Genomic DNA, 16,274 nt, shown 5'->3' on the forward strand with positions numbered 1-16,274 from the left:
TTGTCAACATACATAGATAATATAGACGCACGCTTGCATGGGTACATTTTGATGCTGTGCAGATACATTTGCTGCATCAGGGTTCATACTCATTTTTAAAAGTGAAAATTAAGGACTTTTTAAGGACTCTCAAAAAAATTTTAAGTTCTCATCGGAAATGATTATATAACTTAAGGTACACCATTTCAACGTTTTCCAGAGTGTGTAGGGTGGGGGGAAGGCAGGAGTACTTGATACATAAGCATATGATACAAGCAAGCATGTTACACTAAGTAATGCCTGTTTTAAAAAATTACAGTTTTGACATCAATTTTTCAAATTTCTACGGGAGAGTCCTGACCCCCTTCACGCATCCGCTTCTTTTTACTACCTTTCTCTAGCAATAAGTGGGGTATAATATTTATACTCTAGCTTTTATCTACGTTTTTTCGATAGGGAGCCATACCATGTTTGCACGCCTCTTTCTGTTCTGCGAATGCATTTTTATCTACCAATGTGATAATTTACTCAGCTTTATAAGAAGTTTTTGCCTGAGCATGGTTTTGGCTAGTATCCAGACTCATGAGCATAAAGCTAGAACGTAGTTGCTATCTCTGTATGCTGTAACTGACATTTTCGGTGTTTGCTTGCAATTTCGTCTTAGTTCTAGCCATGGGGCGGTAATTTGTAGCTTTATATCCAACTGAGGTGCATACAGAGTTTTCAGACCTTTAATATGTTCGCGAAATTATTCATATTCTTCAGTATACTATATAAGTTTATTTCAAGTAAAAAACCGTATTTAAAGTCCTAACTTTTTCGGGAGAGTTATCCATTGTAGAAAAAAATTTCATATTGTTTAAATAAGGGTGTGTGTCTCTCTACCCCCCCCCCCCCCCACCGATATTGAGAGTATCCGCAAAAACGACGAAAACGACCCTTTAAAACGGTGACTCCTTACTTGGACCGAGGTTAGCCCCCCACCCCCCTTGCTTGAGTTCTAGATCCGCCACTGAAAAAATCGAATGTTCGGCGTATCCAAATACTTCAATATTCTGCAGTGGAATAGTAAACAAGTTTAAATGATCCATAATTAGAGAACAAACAAATTTTTTATGCATTGAATAAAACTTAAAACATTGTACCAGAGTATAAAATTTGTTCAAATTGTTACTTTCTAATTTTATCAGATTCGAAGTAATTTTAATGTAAGAGAAAATACTCGGTTGTTGATCTAAATAGTTTTGCTTTTCAATTTTTCTTAAATCTTATGAGAGCACGTTAGCCGTCATATTACAAACTCATTTAAATATGACACAGTAACCAGAAAAAAATCATTATCTTAAGTAATATTAAATATATAAAGTCCATTTATTGTTACCTAACATTAACTGCTAATTTTTCATGTAAAATACGTAGTTAAAAAATGGAAAATCACCTGATATTAAATTTAGCAGTAATTTAATTTCTGAAGTTTTACGTCAAATGATAGAGTAAATATTGTTTAAAAACAACCTAATTAAAATTAATCGTTGTAATCAAAGTTTGATAATCCTTTGCAATAAAGAGAAAAAATGTAAAATGCGTGGCAGTTTTAAATTTTATTCATCAATCAGTTTCCGAAGAGATTAACATTTTAGAAACTCACATGAATAAATCGTAATTTGTAATGATATGTTAAGCAGCTCGGGTTTCTTTTTCTATGGAAGAAACACCAGATTCTTTATTTATTACACAAAATGTTATCGTACTTATCAGTTATCGAATCATATATAGGAAAGAAATTAACTATACATTTTTGCAGAGTTTCAGATAAACATATACCACATTAGCCTTTCGCTATATTTGTTTTTTTCTTTTGGAATGTTTTATTTTAAATTAAGAATTATACTTAATATAGATAAGTTTATGTTGTTAAATGCAAATGTATTTACTTTTCCGAAAAAAAAATCTATTTTAAATTGGTGTAAAATTAAAATCTTGCAGTAAAAAATTTTAAGCAAGTATTCTGCTGAATATTCGGTTTGAAATCCTTTATTATCTAATATTTTATGTATCTTTTCCCAAAATTTGTTATTGAATTCCCACTTCATTTGCTCTAATAAAACGACTGTTCCCAGCTATGTCGTTTTGGAAATACGTTCCATATAACCAAAAATACGCCTTGATTTGGAAGCCGCAGGACACCCAATGTTTAGTACTCAATGCTAAAGAATACTAAAGTTTCAACATGTGTCGATTCTTCTACTAAACTTAAACTTCTACTAACGCACTAAGAAAAATTCAATAAAATTTTACTTATATTTTTTTATTGCTTTAAAAATGAAACTTTTACATACCAATAAGAACGATACTTGTATTCAATTTTTTTTTCTTTTCTTTTTTTGGTCAACTTTTATGAGACAAGAATTAAAATGGCTAAACATTTATTTGTTAGAGTTCATTTGCTGAGTTTTACAAGAAATTTGGAGAGAATAACAGATGGATTAAGTTAAGTCCTCGTTCTGCGGTAAAAACGCACATTTGTGTATGAGGTCCTCGTTTACATTGAAAAAAAAAACCATGTTTGAAATTTTTTGAAAAATTAAAGTTTTTACGCACTAATCAAATGATTTTAAGCATAAAAATCAAAACGATGTTCTTCTGACATAACGTCTTCAGTAGGTCCTTGTAATTAAAAAAACATGAGCGTTCATTTAAATAAATAAAAAGCCATCACTTTTATATATTAAACGTTCTTTATAAGTGCTGTAGATTAGAAGTCAATAAAGAACTGCACTCTGAGGCAGTGGCTTATCTCAAGAATATTCGTGGTGCGCTTAAAATACAGCAATAAAGCGCGCAGACAGATTCATTATTTTGCGAATCGCTGTACGGTTCTGTTTTATTTTTTAATTTTTTTTTCGAATTTCCGAAAGTGATTCGGATAATTGGAGTTCGGATAACTGGAATTCTACTACTTGTTAGAGTTTAGTAGCTGAGTAACACAAGAAAACCCGAGAGAATAATGAAAGGAGAGCAAAGTCCTCGTTCTCAGGTACAAACGCACATTTGTGTATGAGGTCCTCGTTCTTAGGAACAAACGCACATTTGTGTATGAAGTCCTCGTTCTCAGGTACAAACGCTAATTTGTGTATGAGGTCCTTGTTCTCAGGTACAAACGCACATTTGTGTATGAGGTCCTCGTTCTTAGGAACAAAAGCACATTTGTGTATGAAGTCCTCGTTCTCAGGTACAAACGCAAATTTGTGTATGAGGTCCTCGTTCTCAGGTACAAACGCAAATTTGTGTATGAGGTCCTCGTTCTCAGGTACAAACGCACATTTGTGTATGAGGTCCTCGTTCTCAGGTACAAACGCACATTTGTGTCTGAGGTCCTCGTTCTCAGGTACAAACGCACATTTGTGTATGAGGTCCTCGTTCTTAGGAACAAACGCACATTTGTGTATGAAGTCCTCGTTCTCAGGTACAAACGCAAATTTGTGTATGAGGTCCTTGTTCTCAGGTACAAACGCAAATTTGTGTATGAGGTCCTCGTTCTCAGGTACAAACGCACATTTGTGTATGAGGTCCTCGTTCTCAGGTACAAACGCACATTTGTGTCTGAGGTCCTCGTTCTCAGGTACAAACGCACATTTGTGTATGAGGTCCTCGTTCTCAGGTACAAACGCACATTTGTATATGAGGTCCTCGTTAACATTGAAAAAAAAAAAAAAACATGCTTAGAATTTCTAAAAAAATTAAAAAATCGAGGTTCTTATGCACTATCAAATGATTTTAAGCATAAAAATCAAAACGATGTTCTTCTGACGCAACGCCTTCAGTAGGTCCTCCTAATTAAAAAAACATGAGCGTTCAATTAAATAAAAAGCCATCACTTTTATATATTAAACGTTCTTAATAAGTGCTGTACTTTAGAAGTCAATAAAGAACTGTACTCTGAGGCAGTGGCTTATCATCTCAAAAATATTCGTGTGGGCTTAAAATACAGCAATAAAGTGCGCAGACAGATTCATTATTTTGCGAATCGCTGTACGTTTCCGTCTTATTTTTTAATTTTTTCCTAAACTTCCGAAAGTGATTCGGATAATCGGAGTTCGGATAACTGGAATTCTACTATTTGCTAGAGTTTATTAGTTGAGTAACACAAGAAATCCCAAGAGAATAATGAAAGGAGAGCAAAGTCCTCACTCTCAGGTACAGACGCGCATTTGTGTATGAGGTCCTCGTTTACATTAAAAAAAACATGTTTGAAATTTTTTTGAATTAAAAAATTTAGGTTCTTACGCACTAATTAAATGATTTTAAGTACAAAAATGTAAAAATTGTTCTTCTAACACAACGCCTTCAGTCGGTATGACGTGCGAAAACGTAGGGTCCTCGCTTTGCACCATCCGCACACATTTGTGTATGAGGTCCTCGGTTACATTGAAAAAAAAACATGTTTGAAATTTTTTGAAAAATTAAAAAATCGAGGTTGTTACGCACTAATCAAATGATTTTAAGCACAAAAATCTAATGAGTGTTCTTCTGACACAACGCCTTCAGTAGGTCCTCGGTGTGACGTTAAAAAAGTAGGGTCCTCGCTTTGCACCATTTGCACACAGTTGTGTGTATGTGTGTGTGTGTGTGCATATGTGTGTGTAGGCATGAGTGTGTTGGTATGTGTGTGTGTGTTTGTGTTGGTATGTATGTGTGCATATGTGTGTGTAGGCGTGTGTGTATGTGTGTGTGTTTGTGGGGATATGTGTGTGTAGGTATGTGTGTGTAGGCGTGTGTGTAGGTGTAGGCGTGTGTGTATGTATGTGTGAGTAGTAGAAAAAGGCCGGTTCAACGCCAGCCCGCGGCTCTCCGGCTCATAGCCGCCGTCCATTGCCCCTGTGACCTCCGGGTTGCGCCTGTGACCTCGCCTGGTTGCGCCTCCTCTCACTCCCCCCTGACCTTGGGTTGATCTTCCTCCTGATAGCCGCCTCCCAGGGCCGCCGCGAGAACCCGTAGAAGGTTACGGGGTTTTTCCCGCGTTTTTGAATATTTTCGCGCGTTTTTTTTATTTATTTACAAACATACTGGACTTTGTCGTTTTTTCTTCTAACCTTATACGAAGGTTTTCGCATGACCACGTTTTCGCACGACCGCGTTTTCGCGCGCCCACGTTTTTGGACTTTGTCGTTTTTTAGGGAATGGCAACACTTTGAAGAAGATTAGGAGGTTTTTTACTTTTTGGATGGCAACACCAGTTTTCGAGTGGCAACACTTGTTGCTATGTTTTTACTTTTCGATTTTTACTTTTAAGAACGTTCGTGGCGCCATCTATCGGAACTTTGAATATTTTTTTCCGGACTTAGAATATTTCCGCGAATTTAATTATTTTTATTTTACAGAGTGTCGGGAATCGAACACCCAAACTTTGAGTTAGCAAAAACGTATGCTAACCACTATGCTATATTTTCCATTACACTTTCAGTCTTAATGTGAATCTGTACCATGACAACAAATATTACAATTAAATTAATTTTAAAACCATCAGTTAATTCACTCTTTAGTACTAATCATGGCATATCATTAACTGTATTTCAGCTCATAATTGATACTATCATCATTATTATTATTTTTCATAATAACAAAGTTTTCACTTAAGTAAAGATTTATTTAAATACAACCCATTCGAGATTTTCGATTTGGTTCAATGCTTTGTGGACTTGAAATATATTTTAAACTTTGATTTTCTTTTTCATGCATTTCAAACTTTATCATTTTTATTTTTTCTAACTTGTTAAATTTTCTTAACTAATTTCTTTTTTCTTTGTCAAATTGACAAATAATTTTTCTAACTTGTGAAAATTTCGAAGAAATAATTTTCTTAACTAATTTTTTTTTTTACTTTCATACAACAAAATATTTTTTTCTTATTTGTTAAATTTTCGAAGAAATAATTAACTTAAATATTCTTTCATACATTTTGAACTTTAACGTTTTTTCCTGTCATTTAGAACTTTGATTATTTTTTTTTTCACTATTTTAGCGTTTTTCAATTATTTTCAGTCTTTAACTATTTTCTTACTTTTTAGTCTTTAACTAATTTCAAGCATTTCAGACTTAGATTATTTTTTCGTGATTTCGATTTTTTTTTAAGTATATTTTAGAGTTTGATCATTTTCTCGCTTGTTTTTACTTTATCGTTTTTTTTCCCTGATATTTTTAAACTTAGAAATTTTTCACAAGTAGTGACAGGAATCGAACCTTCAAATTTTTCGAAACGTTATCATGCCTTCAATTTTTGCAATCATGTCAAACTTGCAATCAATTTACTCGTAGTAGTAATTAACACTTATCATTAACAAATTTTCACGGATTTTAAAAAATCAACTTAATTAATTTTTTCCAGTAAGCAAATTGCGCACTCAAGTTACATTCCAACACTGCATATACGTTTCAAGAGTTTCATTGAATTTATCACATTCCATTTAATTAACTCTAATAATTACTTTTTCATTAATACTTAACTTAATCATTTTATCATACATTTATTCCAGTTAAAAAATTATGCTTAAAAGTTATTTATTTTTCTTAGCACAAGAGATTTTAACATGTTCCTACTAAAATGCTTTTCACTCTAGTTTGAGTTTACTAAAATAGCAACTCATTTACTATTTAGATTCATTTAATCGTCTTTGATTCTTTTTCATTGTTAATATTTTACATTATCACATACGTTATTATTTTTATACATTTATCCATTTAATTTTCCAAAATTTACAATCAATTTACTTTTCGTATTAATTAACACTTATCACTATCAAATATTTTCATGAATTTTAAAAATTATCTTCTTAAATAATTTTTTACTGTAACCAAATTTCCCACTCAAGTTATATTTTATCACTACATATGCTTTTCATGAGTTTCATTTAATTTATCGCATTTCATTTAGTGAACTCTAATAATTATTTTTTATCATCGATATTTAAGTTAATCATATTTTCCTTTCTTTATTTTTTTTTTCATGCAAACACTCTTGATGGAATAAAACAAAATTTTCAACTTTCATGAATTAAAACCCCTCTGACTATTTTATTTTACTTTACCATACTTTACTATTTTACTTACTGCGTTTTACTATTTATCATTCATTACAGCTTTTCCAAAATATTACTTTACAACCAACTAATTTCATTAACAGAATTTTCATTACAATTTATAAATTTCACTTTTATTTCATTATTTTTACCTACGGTAAAATAAAACACATCACATAAAAATGTTAAACATCAATGAAGAACCCAAGAAATGTTAAAATTATAAGTCGAGTATCAAAACTTCATGTCAGCAAATTTTAAAAATAGACTTACCGAAAAATAACTTCTACTGAAATTCATTTCAAAACTTGGAATCAATTTACTCTTAGCATTAATAAACACTCATCATTAAGAAATTTTCATGGATTTTAAAAATCAACTTATTTAATTTTTTTCCAGTAAGCAAATTTCGCACTCAAGTTACATTTTATCACTACATATGCTTTTCAAGAGTTTTATTGAATTTATCACATTTTATTTAATTATTTTTTGATTAGTATTAAACTTAGTCATTTTATCGCTTAGTATTTAACTTAATCATTTTCTTGCTTGTTTTTACTTTATCGTTTTTTTTCCCGTTATTTTTAAACTTAGAATTTTTTCACAATTAGTAACAGGAATCGAACACACAAATTTTTCGGAACATTATCAAGTCTACAATTTTCATCCAACTAATTTAATTTAAAAACTTGCAATCAATTTACTCTTAGTAGTAATTAACAATTATCATTAACAAATTTTCACGATTTTAAAAAAATCAACTTATTTAATTTTTTTCCAGTAAGCAAATTTCGCACTCAAGTTACATTTCATCACTTTATATGCTTTTCAAGAGTTTCATTTAATTTATCACATTTTATTTAATCAACTCTATTAATTATTTTTTGATTAGTATTTAACTTAGACATTTTATCGCATAGTGGTTTACTTTATTATTATTATTTTTTTCATACAAGCACTCTTGTTAGAATAAAACAAAATTTTCAACCTTCATGAATTAGAATCACTTTGACTATTTCATTTTCCCAATAATATTTTACTTTAACAACTAATTTCTTTAACAAAATCGATATCATTTATTTTAGTCTTTATCCTTTTCGAACGATACATTCAAATGGACAGCTATACGTTAAATTAAGAAACTTAATCTAAAATTTGACAAATTAAGTTATAGCTAAATACTGACTAAAATTAAGTACAAAAGACTAACCTTTTTGGGGTGAAATCCCTCAAGTACCAGCTATCGCGAAGTTATTTAAAAACAGTGAATGAAATTGTAATAAGTGGATTGTTAATTATAACTCAATCTCACAAATTACAACTACACGCATGTTTTATTTGAAATCGCTGCATACGGCTGTTTGCCCATCGTCGATTTGCAGAAGGCATGCCGTGAAATCGCAAATCAACTCGGCTGTTGAAAAAAACTACCGTAATCCTACAGCACTTCGGATCGTCCACACACACCGATGCGAATTGAGGAAATGACTTTATCAATATTTCTATCTACCCTTTACCGATAACAGATAACAAACCCCACGTGCGAGTATGATTCACCATTTAGCAAGCACGTCTTGTAAGTGATGTCACTGTTTCTGACCAATTAAAATTTGTTCACGTTTCTCAAATATCAAGCACATAGATCGACAATAGCCTGATGTCAGGTTTTCCAAACAAAATTTTAGATTTTAATTCGTAGTTTCGAATTAATTTCTTTTTCATTTCAAACTTATAAAAAAAATTTCCAGCTTGTAAGAATATTTCTTTCAAAGACAGATTTTTGATTCAAAACAGTATTTTTTCAAACTTGTAATATTTTTCTACTTAGAAAATGAAATCAAAAATTTTTGTTTTCTTTAATCATATAAAATGTTTTTAAGAAATAATTTCTCAAACTTGTAATATTTTTCCACTAATTAAAAAAAAAATCAATTTTTTTTTTCAATCATATAAAAATAAATTTTTAATCTTACAACAATAAATTTTTCCGCAAAAATATTTTTTTCAAATCAAAATAATAATAATAATAATATTTTTGTAACATATTATTTTTTTTCTTTTCAATCTTTTTTTTTTTTTCGCAAAACTATTTTTTTTTTCAAAAATTTTCAAACTTACAAAATAAAATTTTTTCAACTGAATCTTTAAACGAAATGATTTAATTAAATTTAAAACTCAATATCACTTTACTCTTAGTATTAATAACCAATAGCACTTAACCATTTACTCTTTGCACTCTAAGTATTAATTAACACACATGCATTACAAATAATAATAATAATGTTTAAGATACTTACAAATCATCCACTCAAGCTTTCAAATATCCATCTAGCATGTTATTGTTCATTCGTGTGAGGGAACTTGTAATAAAACTTTACTCATCAACCGAAATTATAAGCGAAAATATCACATTTTTAGCATTTAATATAATCCTACAATTAACAAATGGGTTTTAACTTTGAATTTAAGAAAAATAAAAACTATTACACACTTAGTAACATATCTATCGATGTATATTATTTCATGACAAATCACAAATAGGTGATGATCTTTTATCGATCATGTGACCAACTAAGTTAAGAAAGAGCGTTCTTATCTCATATGAGAATTTATAAGTCTTTAATATTTCTCTTTAATGTAAGTGTATTGATACGTACGAGTTTGTGTATGTGAATATAACTGTGTATTGTTTTCAAACCATTGACATGTTTAAGCTTTACGGTTCTAATTTTGACTTTCCACTTAGCATTAGTCGAAGTCCTTCGCATGTATTAAACTATAGAAATATCACAAAAAGGATATTTTCATTCAGTCTTAATTACAAAACCATACAATAAGATGAAGACAACACCGATAGTATAAAGATTACTTACAATAAAGTGCATATAAAAAATATATGTAAGAGTGATTTCAAAGTATAATCCATCAACCATATTCAACAACTCAATAAAAACACAAGTCTCTTTTAAAATGATAAACACAATTTATTCACACACACAGTAAAAGACAATTAAAAAAACTTACATCTTTAAGTAAAACTCTTCAAAACTTTCAAGCGTATTTTTAACATTGATTGCATCAAATAAATCAGACACATGACATTTTAAACATGGACTATCAACATTCAAAGTAACGAAGTCACGAGTCAAGTTTTCCCAATTAACATTAAAAAGCGCCTGTTCGAAAAAAGTGTCGAACTTTCGACCCCTTGTTAATGATTCACATTCATGCACTCTCATGTAAAAAATGAATCCATTTTTACAATCCACACATTCTTTTTCAGAAAGGTAGTTTATGTTGCATATGAGCTCATCAAATAGTCACTTACGTAGAGAATCAGTCAGTTTACCAACTTCTTGCGATGTATATGTGCTGATTTTATCACATCGACAATCACAGGGATATTTTTTCTCAATTTCCGAAAGGATGTACTCTTTTAGAGTATAAGTCATAAGTTTGTCTTTGACACTACGTGAGATACAAGGGGACGCGTAGCACAATTTGTCAATCTGGCTTTCGAAAAGTAGAACTCTATCAGGCATCAACTGGAACACTTCTCGTTTCAGTTTGAACAATCTTTGCACACTAACACAGATGTTACCATTCGCACTCGACTCTCCTTTTTTATAACAAAAGCAAAATCACGGTCTTCGATTAATTTTTGATTTATATTTTTACGTAGGCTTGAAATAAGTGATCTCCACACATCTGGTTCTAAGGAAATACCATCCTTAGTTGGTCGAAGAATACCATCTTTCCCACACGTATATCTTCTAATATGCACGCGTGTACGTTTCCGAAAAGTATTCACCTAAAGTGAAAATACAATCACCCAAGTGTATCATATCATCAGGCTGTGGAGAAGCCTCAGTGTTCATTTTCATGTTCGTTGCATCCCATCTGTTCATCTTCAGGCTTCAAAATTTCAAAATGATTTTCACCAGCGTTAGTCATTCTTAACTCTCATAGGATTAAGAGTCACAATACTAAAACAACTTCCTGTGAACTTAAAAAATAAATCAAACTAGGTTTTAACACTAGCGGGTGAAGAAAAATCCTAAGTACATAGAATAAAATTTCACGACGTCTTTCAAAGCTCAGAATCACTGAAAATGATTCTCCAAACATCCACTATAAACCAATGAATATTCACTTTAACCAATGAGAAGTGTACATAAATCTCTTGCTACTGACGTCATAGAATATCACACGAACGTTTGAGCAGAATTGAGTTGTTTTCCACAGTATTCAGATTTTTAGAAAATGCCAACACTTTGACTTCCAACTTCATCCTGACCTACTACGAGTAATTTTAAGATGGTAGCAGGTTTTCACATCACACCGAATGTCGATGACGGTTTCGCATCTCGCGCATGACATGGTCAATCACGTGTAATTGATCATGTCAATTTGCATGAGATGCGAAAACGTCATCGGCATTCGGTGTGATGTGAAAACCTGCTACCATCTTAAAATTACTCGTAGTAGGTCATAATGAAGTTGGAAGTCAAAGTGTTGGCATTTTCTAAAAATCTGAATACTGTGGAAAACAACTCAATTCTGCTCAAAAGTTCGTGTGATATTCTATGACGTCAGTAGCAAGAGATTTATGTACACTTCTCATTGGTTAAAGTGAATATTCATTGGTTTATAGTGGATGTTTGGAGAATCATTTTCAGAGTGATTCTGAGCTTTGAAAGACGTCGTGAAATTTTATTCTATGTACTTAGGATTTTTCTTCACCCGCTAGTGTTAAACCCTAGTTTGATTTATTTTTTAAGTTCACAGGAAGTTGTTTTAGTATTGTGACTCTTAATCCTATGAGAGTTAAGACTGACTAACGCTGGTGAAAATCATCTTTGAAAGAAATATTCTTACAAGCTGGAAATTTTTTTTATAAGTTTGAAATGAAAAAGAAATTAATTCGAAACTACGAATTAAAATCTAAAATTTTGTTTGGAAAACCTGACATCAGGCTATTGTCGATCTATGTGCTTGATATTTGAGAAACGTGAACTAATTTTAATTGGTCAGAAACAGTGACATCACTTACAAGACGTGCTTGCTAAATGGTGAATCATACTCGCACGTGGGGTTTGTTATCTGTTATCGGTAAAGGGTAGATAGAAATATTGATAAAGTCATTTCCTCAATTCGCATCGGTGTGTGTGGACGATCCGAAGTGCTGTAGGATTACGGTAGTTTTTTTTAACAGCCGAGTTGATTTGCGATTTCACGGCATGCCTTCTGCAAATCGACGATGGGCAAACAGCCGTATGCAGCGATTTCAAATAAAACATGCGTGTAGTTGTAATTTGTGAGATTGAGTTATAATTAACAATCCACTTATTACAATTTCATTCACTGTTTTTAAATAACTTCGCGATAGCTGGTACTTGAGGGATTTCACCCCAAAAAGGTTAGTCTTTTGTACTTAATTTTAGTCAGTATTTAGCTATAACTTAATTTGTCAAATTTTAGATTAAGTTTCTTAATTTAACGTATAGCTGTCCATTTGAATGTATCGTTCGAAAAGGATAAAGACTAAAATAAATGATATCGATTTTGTTAAAGAAATTAGTTGTTAAAGTAAAATATTATTGGGAAAATGAAATAGTCAAAGTGATTCTAATTCATGAAGGTTGAAAATTTTTTTTTATTCTAACAAGAGTGCTTGTATGAAAAAAATAATAATAATAAAGTAAACCACTATGCGATAAAATGTCTAAGTTAAATACTAATCAAAAAATAATTAATAGAGTTGATTAAATAAAATGTGATAAATTAAATGAAACTCTTGAAAAGCATATAAAGTGATGAAATGTAACTTGAGTGCGAAATTTGCTTACTGGAAAAAAATTAAATAAGTTGATTTTTTTAAAATCGTGAAAATTTGTTAATGATAAGTGTTAATTACTACTAAGAGTAAATTGATTGCAAGTTTTTAAATTAAATTAGTTGGATGAAAATTGTAGACTTGATAATGTTTCGAAAAATTTGTGTGTTCGATTCCTGTTACTAATTGTGAAAAAATTCTAAGTTTAAAATTAACGGGAAAAAAAAACGATAAAGTAAAAACAAGCAAGAAAATGATTAAGTTAAATACTAAGCGATAAAATGACTAAGTTTAATACTAATCAAAAAATAATTAAATAAAATGTGATAAATTCAATAAAACTCTTGAAAAGCATATGTAGTGATAAAATGTAACTTGAGTGCGAAATTTGCTTACTGGAAAAAAATTAAATAAGTTGATTTTTAAAATCCATGAAAATTTCTTAATGATGAGTGTTTATTAATGCTAAGAGTAAATTGATTCCAAGTTTTGAAATGAATTTCAGTAGAAGTTATTTTTCGGTAAGTCTATTTTTAAAATTTGCTGACATGAAGTTTTGATACTCGACTTATAATTTTAACATTTCTTGGGTTCTTCATTGATGTTTAACATTTTTATGTGATGTGTTTTATTTTACCGTAGGTAAAAATAATGAAATAAAAGTGAAATTTATGAATTGTAATGAAAATTCTGTTAATGAAATTAGTTGGTTGTAAAGTAATATTTTGGAAAAGCTGTAATGAATGATAAATAGTAAAACGCAGTAAGTAAAATAGTAAAGTATGGTAAAGTAAAATAAAATAGTCAGAGGGGATTTAATTCATGAAAGTTGAAAATTTTGTTTTATTCCATCAAGAGTGTTTGCATGAAAAAAAAATAAAGAAAGGAAAATATGATTAACTTAAATATCGATGATAAAAAATAATTGTTAGAGTTCATTAAATGAAATGCGATAAATTAAATGAAACTCATGAAAAGCATATGTAGTGATAAAATATAACTTGAGTGGGAAATTTGGTTACAGTAAAAAATTATTTAAGAAGATATTTTTTAAAATTCATGAAAATATTTGATAGTGATAAGTGTTAATTAATACGAAAAGTAAATTGATTGTAAATTTTGGAAAATTAAATGGATAAATGTATAAAAATAATAACGTATGTGGTAATGTAAATTATTAACAATGAAAAAGAATCAAAGACGATTAAATGAATCTAAATAGTAAATGAGTTGCTATTTTAGTAAACTCAAACTAGAGTGAAAAGCATTTTAGTAGGAACATGTTAAAATCTCTTGTGCTAAGAAAAATAAATAACTTTTAAGCATAATTTTTTAACTGGAATAAATGTATGATAAAATGATTAAGTTAAGTATTAATGAAAAAGTAATTATTAGAGTTAATTAAATGGAATGTGATAAATTCAATGAAACTCTTGAAACGTATATGCAGTGTTGGAATGTAACTTGAGTGCGCAATTTGCTTACTGGAAAAAATTAATTAAGTTGATTTTTTAAAATCCGTGAAAATTTGTTAATGATAAGTGTTAATTACTACTACGAGTAAATTGATTGCAAGTTTGACATGATTGCAAAAATTGAAGGCATGATAACGTTTCGAAAAATTTGAAGGTTCGATTCCTGTCACTACTTGTGAAAAATTTCTAAGTTTAAAAATATCAGGGAAAAAAAACGATAAAGTAAAAACAAGCGAGAAAATGATCAAACTCTAAAATATACTTAAAAAAAAATCGAAATCACGAACAAATAATCTAAGTCTGAAATTCTTGAAATTAGTTAAAGACTAAAGAGTAAGAAAATAGTTAAAGACTGAAAATAATTGAAAAACGCTAAAATAGTGAAAAAAAAAAATAATCAAAGTTCTAAATGACAGGAAAAAACGTTAAAGTTCAAAATGTGTGAAAGAATATTTAAGTTAAGTATTTCTTCGAAAACTTAACAAGTAAGAAAAAATATTTTGTTGTATGAAAGTCAAAAAAAAAAAAAAAAAAAAAAAACAGAAACATACAAATGTTTTCTTTGATAGCAGAAAATTAGAAAAAAAAAAGTTTGATATGATTATTATTTTTATTTTAGATGAAAGCACTGTTAGGATTTTTTCAGATAAATTGTTTTTGAGTAATCTTCCATTTCAGCATAAGAAAAAAAATTATATTGAGTTTCATTTTAACTTCCTCTAAATCGAAAGCATTGGTGGCTTAATTGGCATGCGCGCGTCAATTAAAGCGTCAATGCTTTTTGGTGGACGCGTGTTCGATTCCCGGTCGCGACATTCTGTAAAAATAAAAATAATTAAATTCGCAGTCCAGAAAAAAATATTCAAAGTCCCGATAGATGGCGCCACGAACGTTCTTAAAAGTAAAAACAATGGTTACCATAGCAACAAGTGTTGCCACCCGAAAACTAAAAACTTTGGTGTTGCCATTCCCTAACAGTAAAAAACGACAAAGTACAAAAACACGGGCGCGCGAAAACGCGGTCGTGCGAAAACGTGGTCATGCAAAAATCTTCGTATAAGGTTAGAAGAAAAAACGACAAAGTCCAGTATGTTTGTAAATAAATAAAAAAAACGCGGGGAAATATTCAAAAACGCGCCAAAATAACCTCGTTACCTTCTACGGGTTCTCGGGGCGGCCCTGGGAGGCGGCTATCAGGAGGAAGATCAACCCAAGGTCAGAGGGGGAATGAGAGGCGGAGTGAGAGTGGGAGGAAGAGCTGATCTTCAAATCTTCCTCCTGCCGGTGAACATACATTATCTCCCTACTTGTGTGTAGGCGTGTGTGTATGTATATGTGTGTAGGCGTGTGTTTGTGTCTGTATGCAGGCATGAGTGTGTTTTGTATGTTGTTGTTGTTGTTGTTGTTTACAATCCTTCATTGATCCAGCGGCAGCTAGATCAGATTCATGATGCCATGAACCCTAGCGAAGTCAAGCACCAGTAGTGGGGCTAGCACAGACATCTGCCAGAGTGAACCCCAAACAATCAAGGATGTGGTCAGGGGATGCCGGTTTCAGATTGCATTTGCTGCACAAAGAGAAGATCTAACACCCAGAGTCGAAAATCATGTTCTTCAGATAACCACTTATGAGTCTCGAGACGGCCGTTTGATCATGTCTCTCACCCTCGACATCCAACGAGCCTCCCGGGGTCTTCCTGCAGTACCAGGGATGGGCGGGAGGGGTGATCCAGACTTGCCTGTCTCCTTGTTTCTTCATAGAGAAAATTTCCTTATAAGTTAATGTGAAGTCCTTGTTGGGCAACTCTGAACAACCTCTTTTATCCAAGATGTCTGCGGCTTCATTGCCATGGATGTTTACATGAGAGGGAATCCACTGAAAGTGGACTTCCCTTCCCTTGGTTAGGT

General features: G+C 31.1%; 1 protein-coding gene across 1 annotated transcript in view; it reads left to right on the forward strand.

The window, feature by feature from the left end:
• LOC129233227 (endoplasmic reticulum-Golgi intermediate compartment protein 3-like) overlaps positions 1-15,851 on the forward strand; it is a 97,330-nt gene extending 81,479 nt beyond the window's left edge. Inside the window, exon 11 of the mRNA XM_054867283.1 lies at positions 15,795-15,851. Coding sequence (XP_054723258.1) covers positions 15,795-15,851 — 57 coding nt within the window. The remainder of the gene's footprint in view (positions 1-15,794) is intronic.
• The last annotated feature ends 423 nt before the right edge of the window (positions 15,852-16,274 follow it).

This window comes from Uloborus diversus, unplaced genomic scaffold (genome assembly GCF_026930045.1).
Source record: "Uloborus diversus isolate 005 unplaced genomic scaffold, Udiv.v.3.1 scaffold_264, whole genome shotgun sequence".
NCBI lineage: Eukaryota > Metazoa > Arthropoda > Arachnida > Araneae > Uloboridae > Uloborus > Uloborus diversus.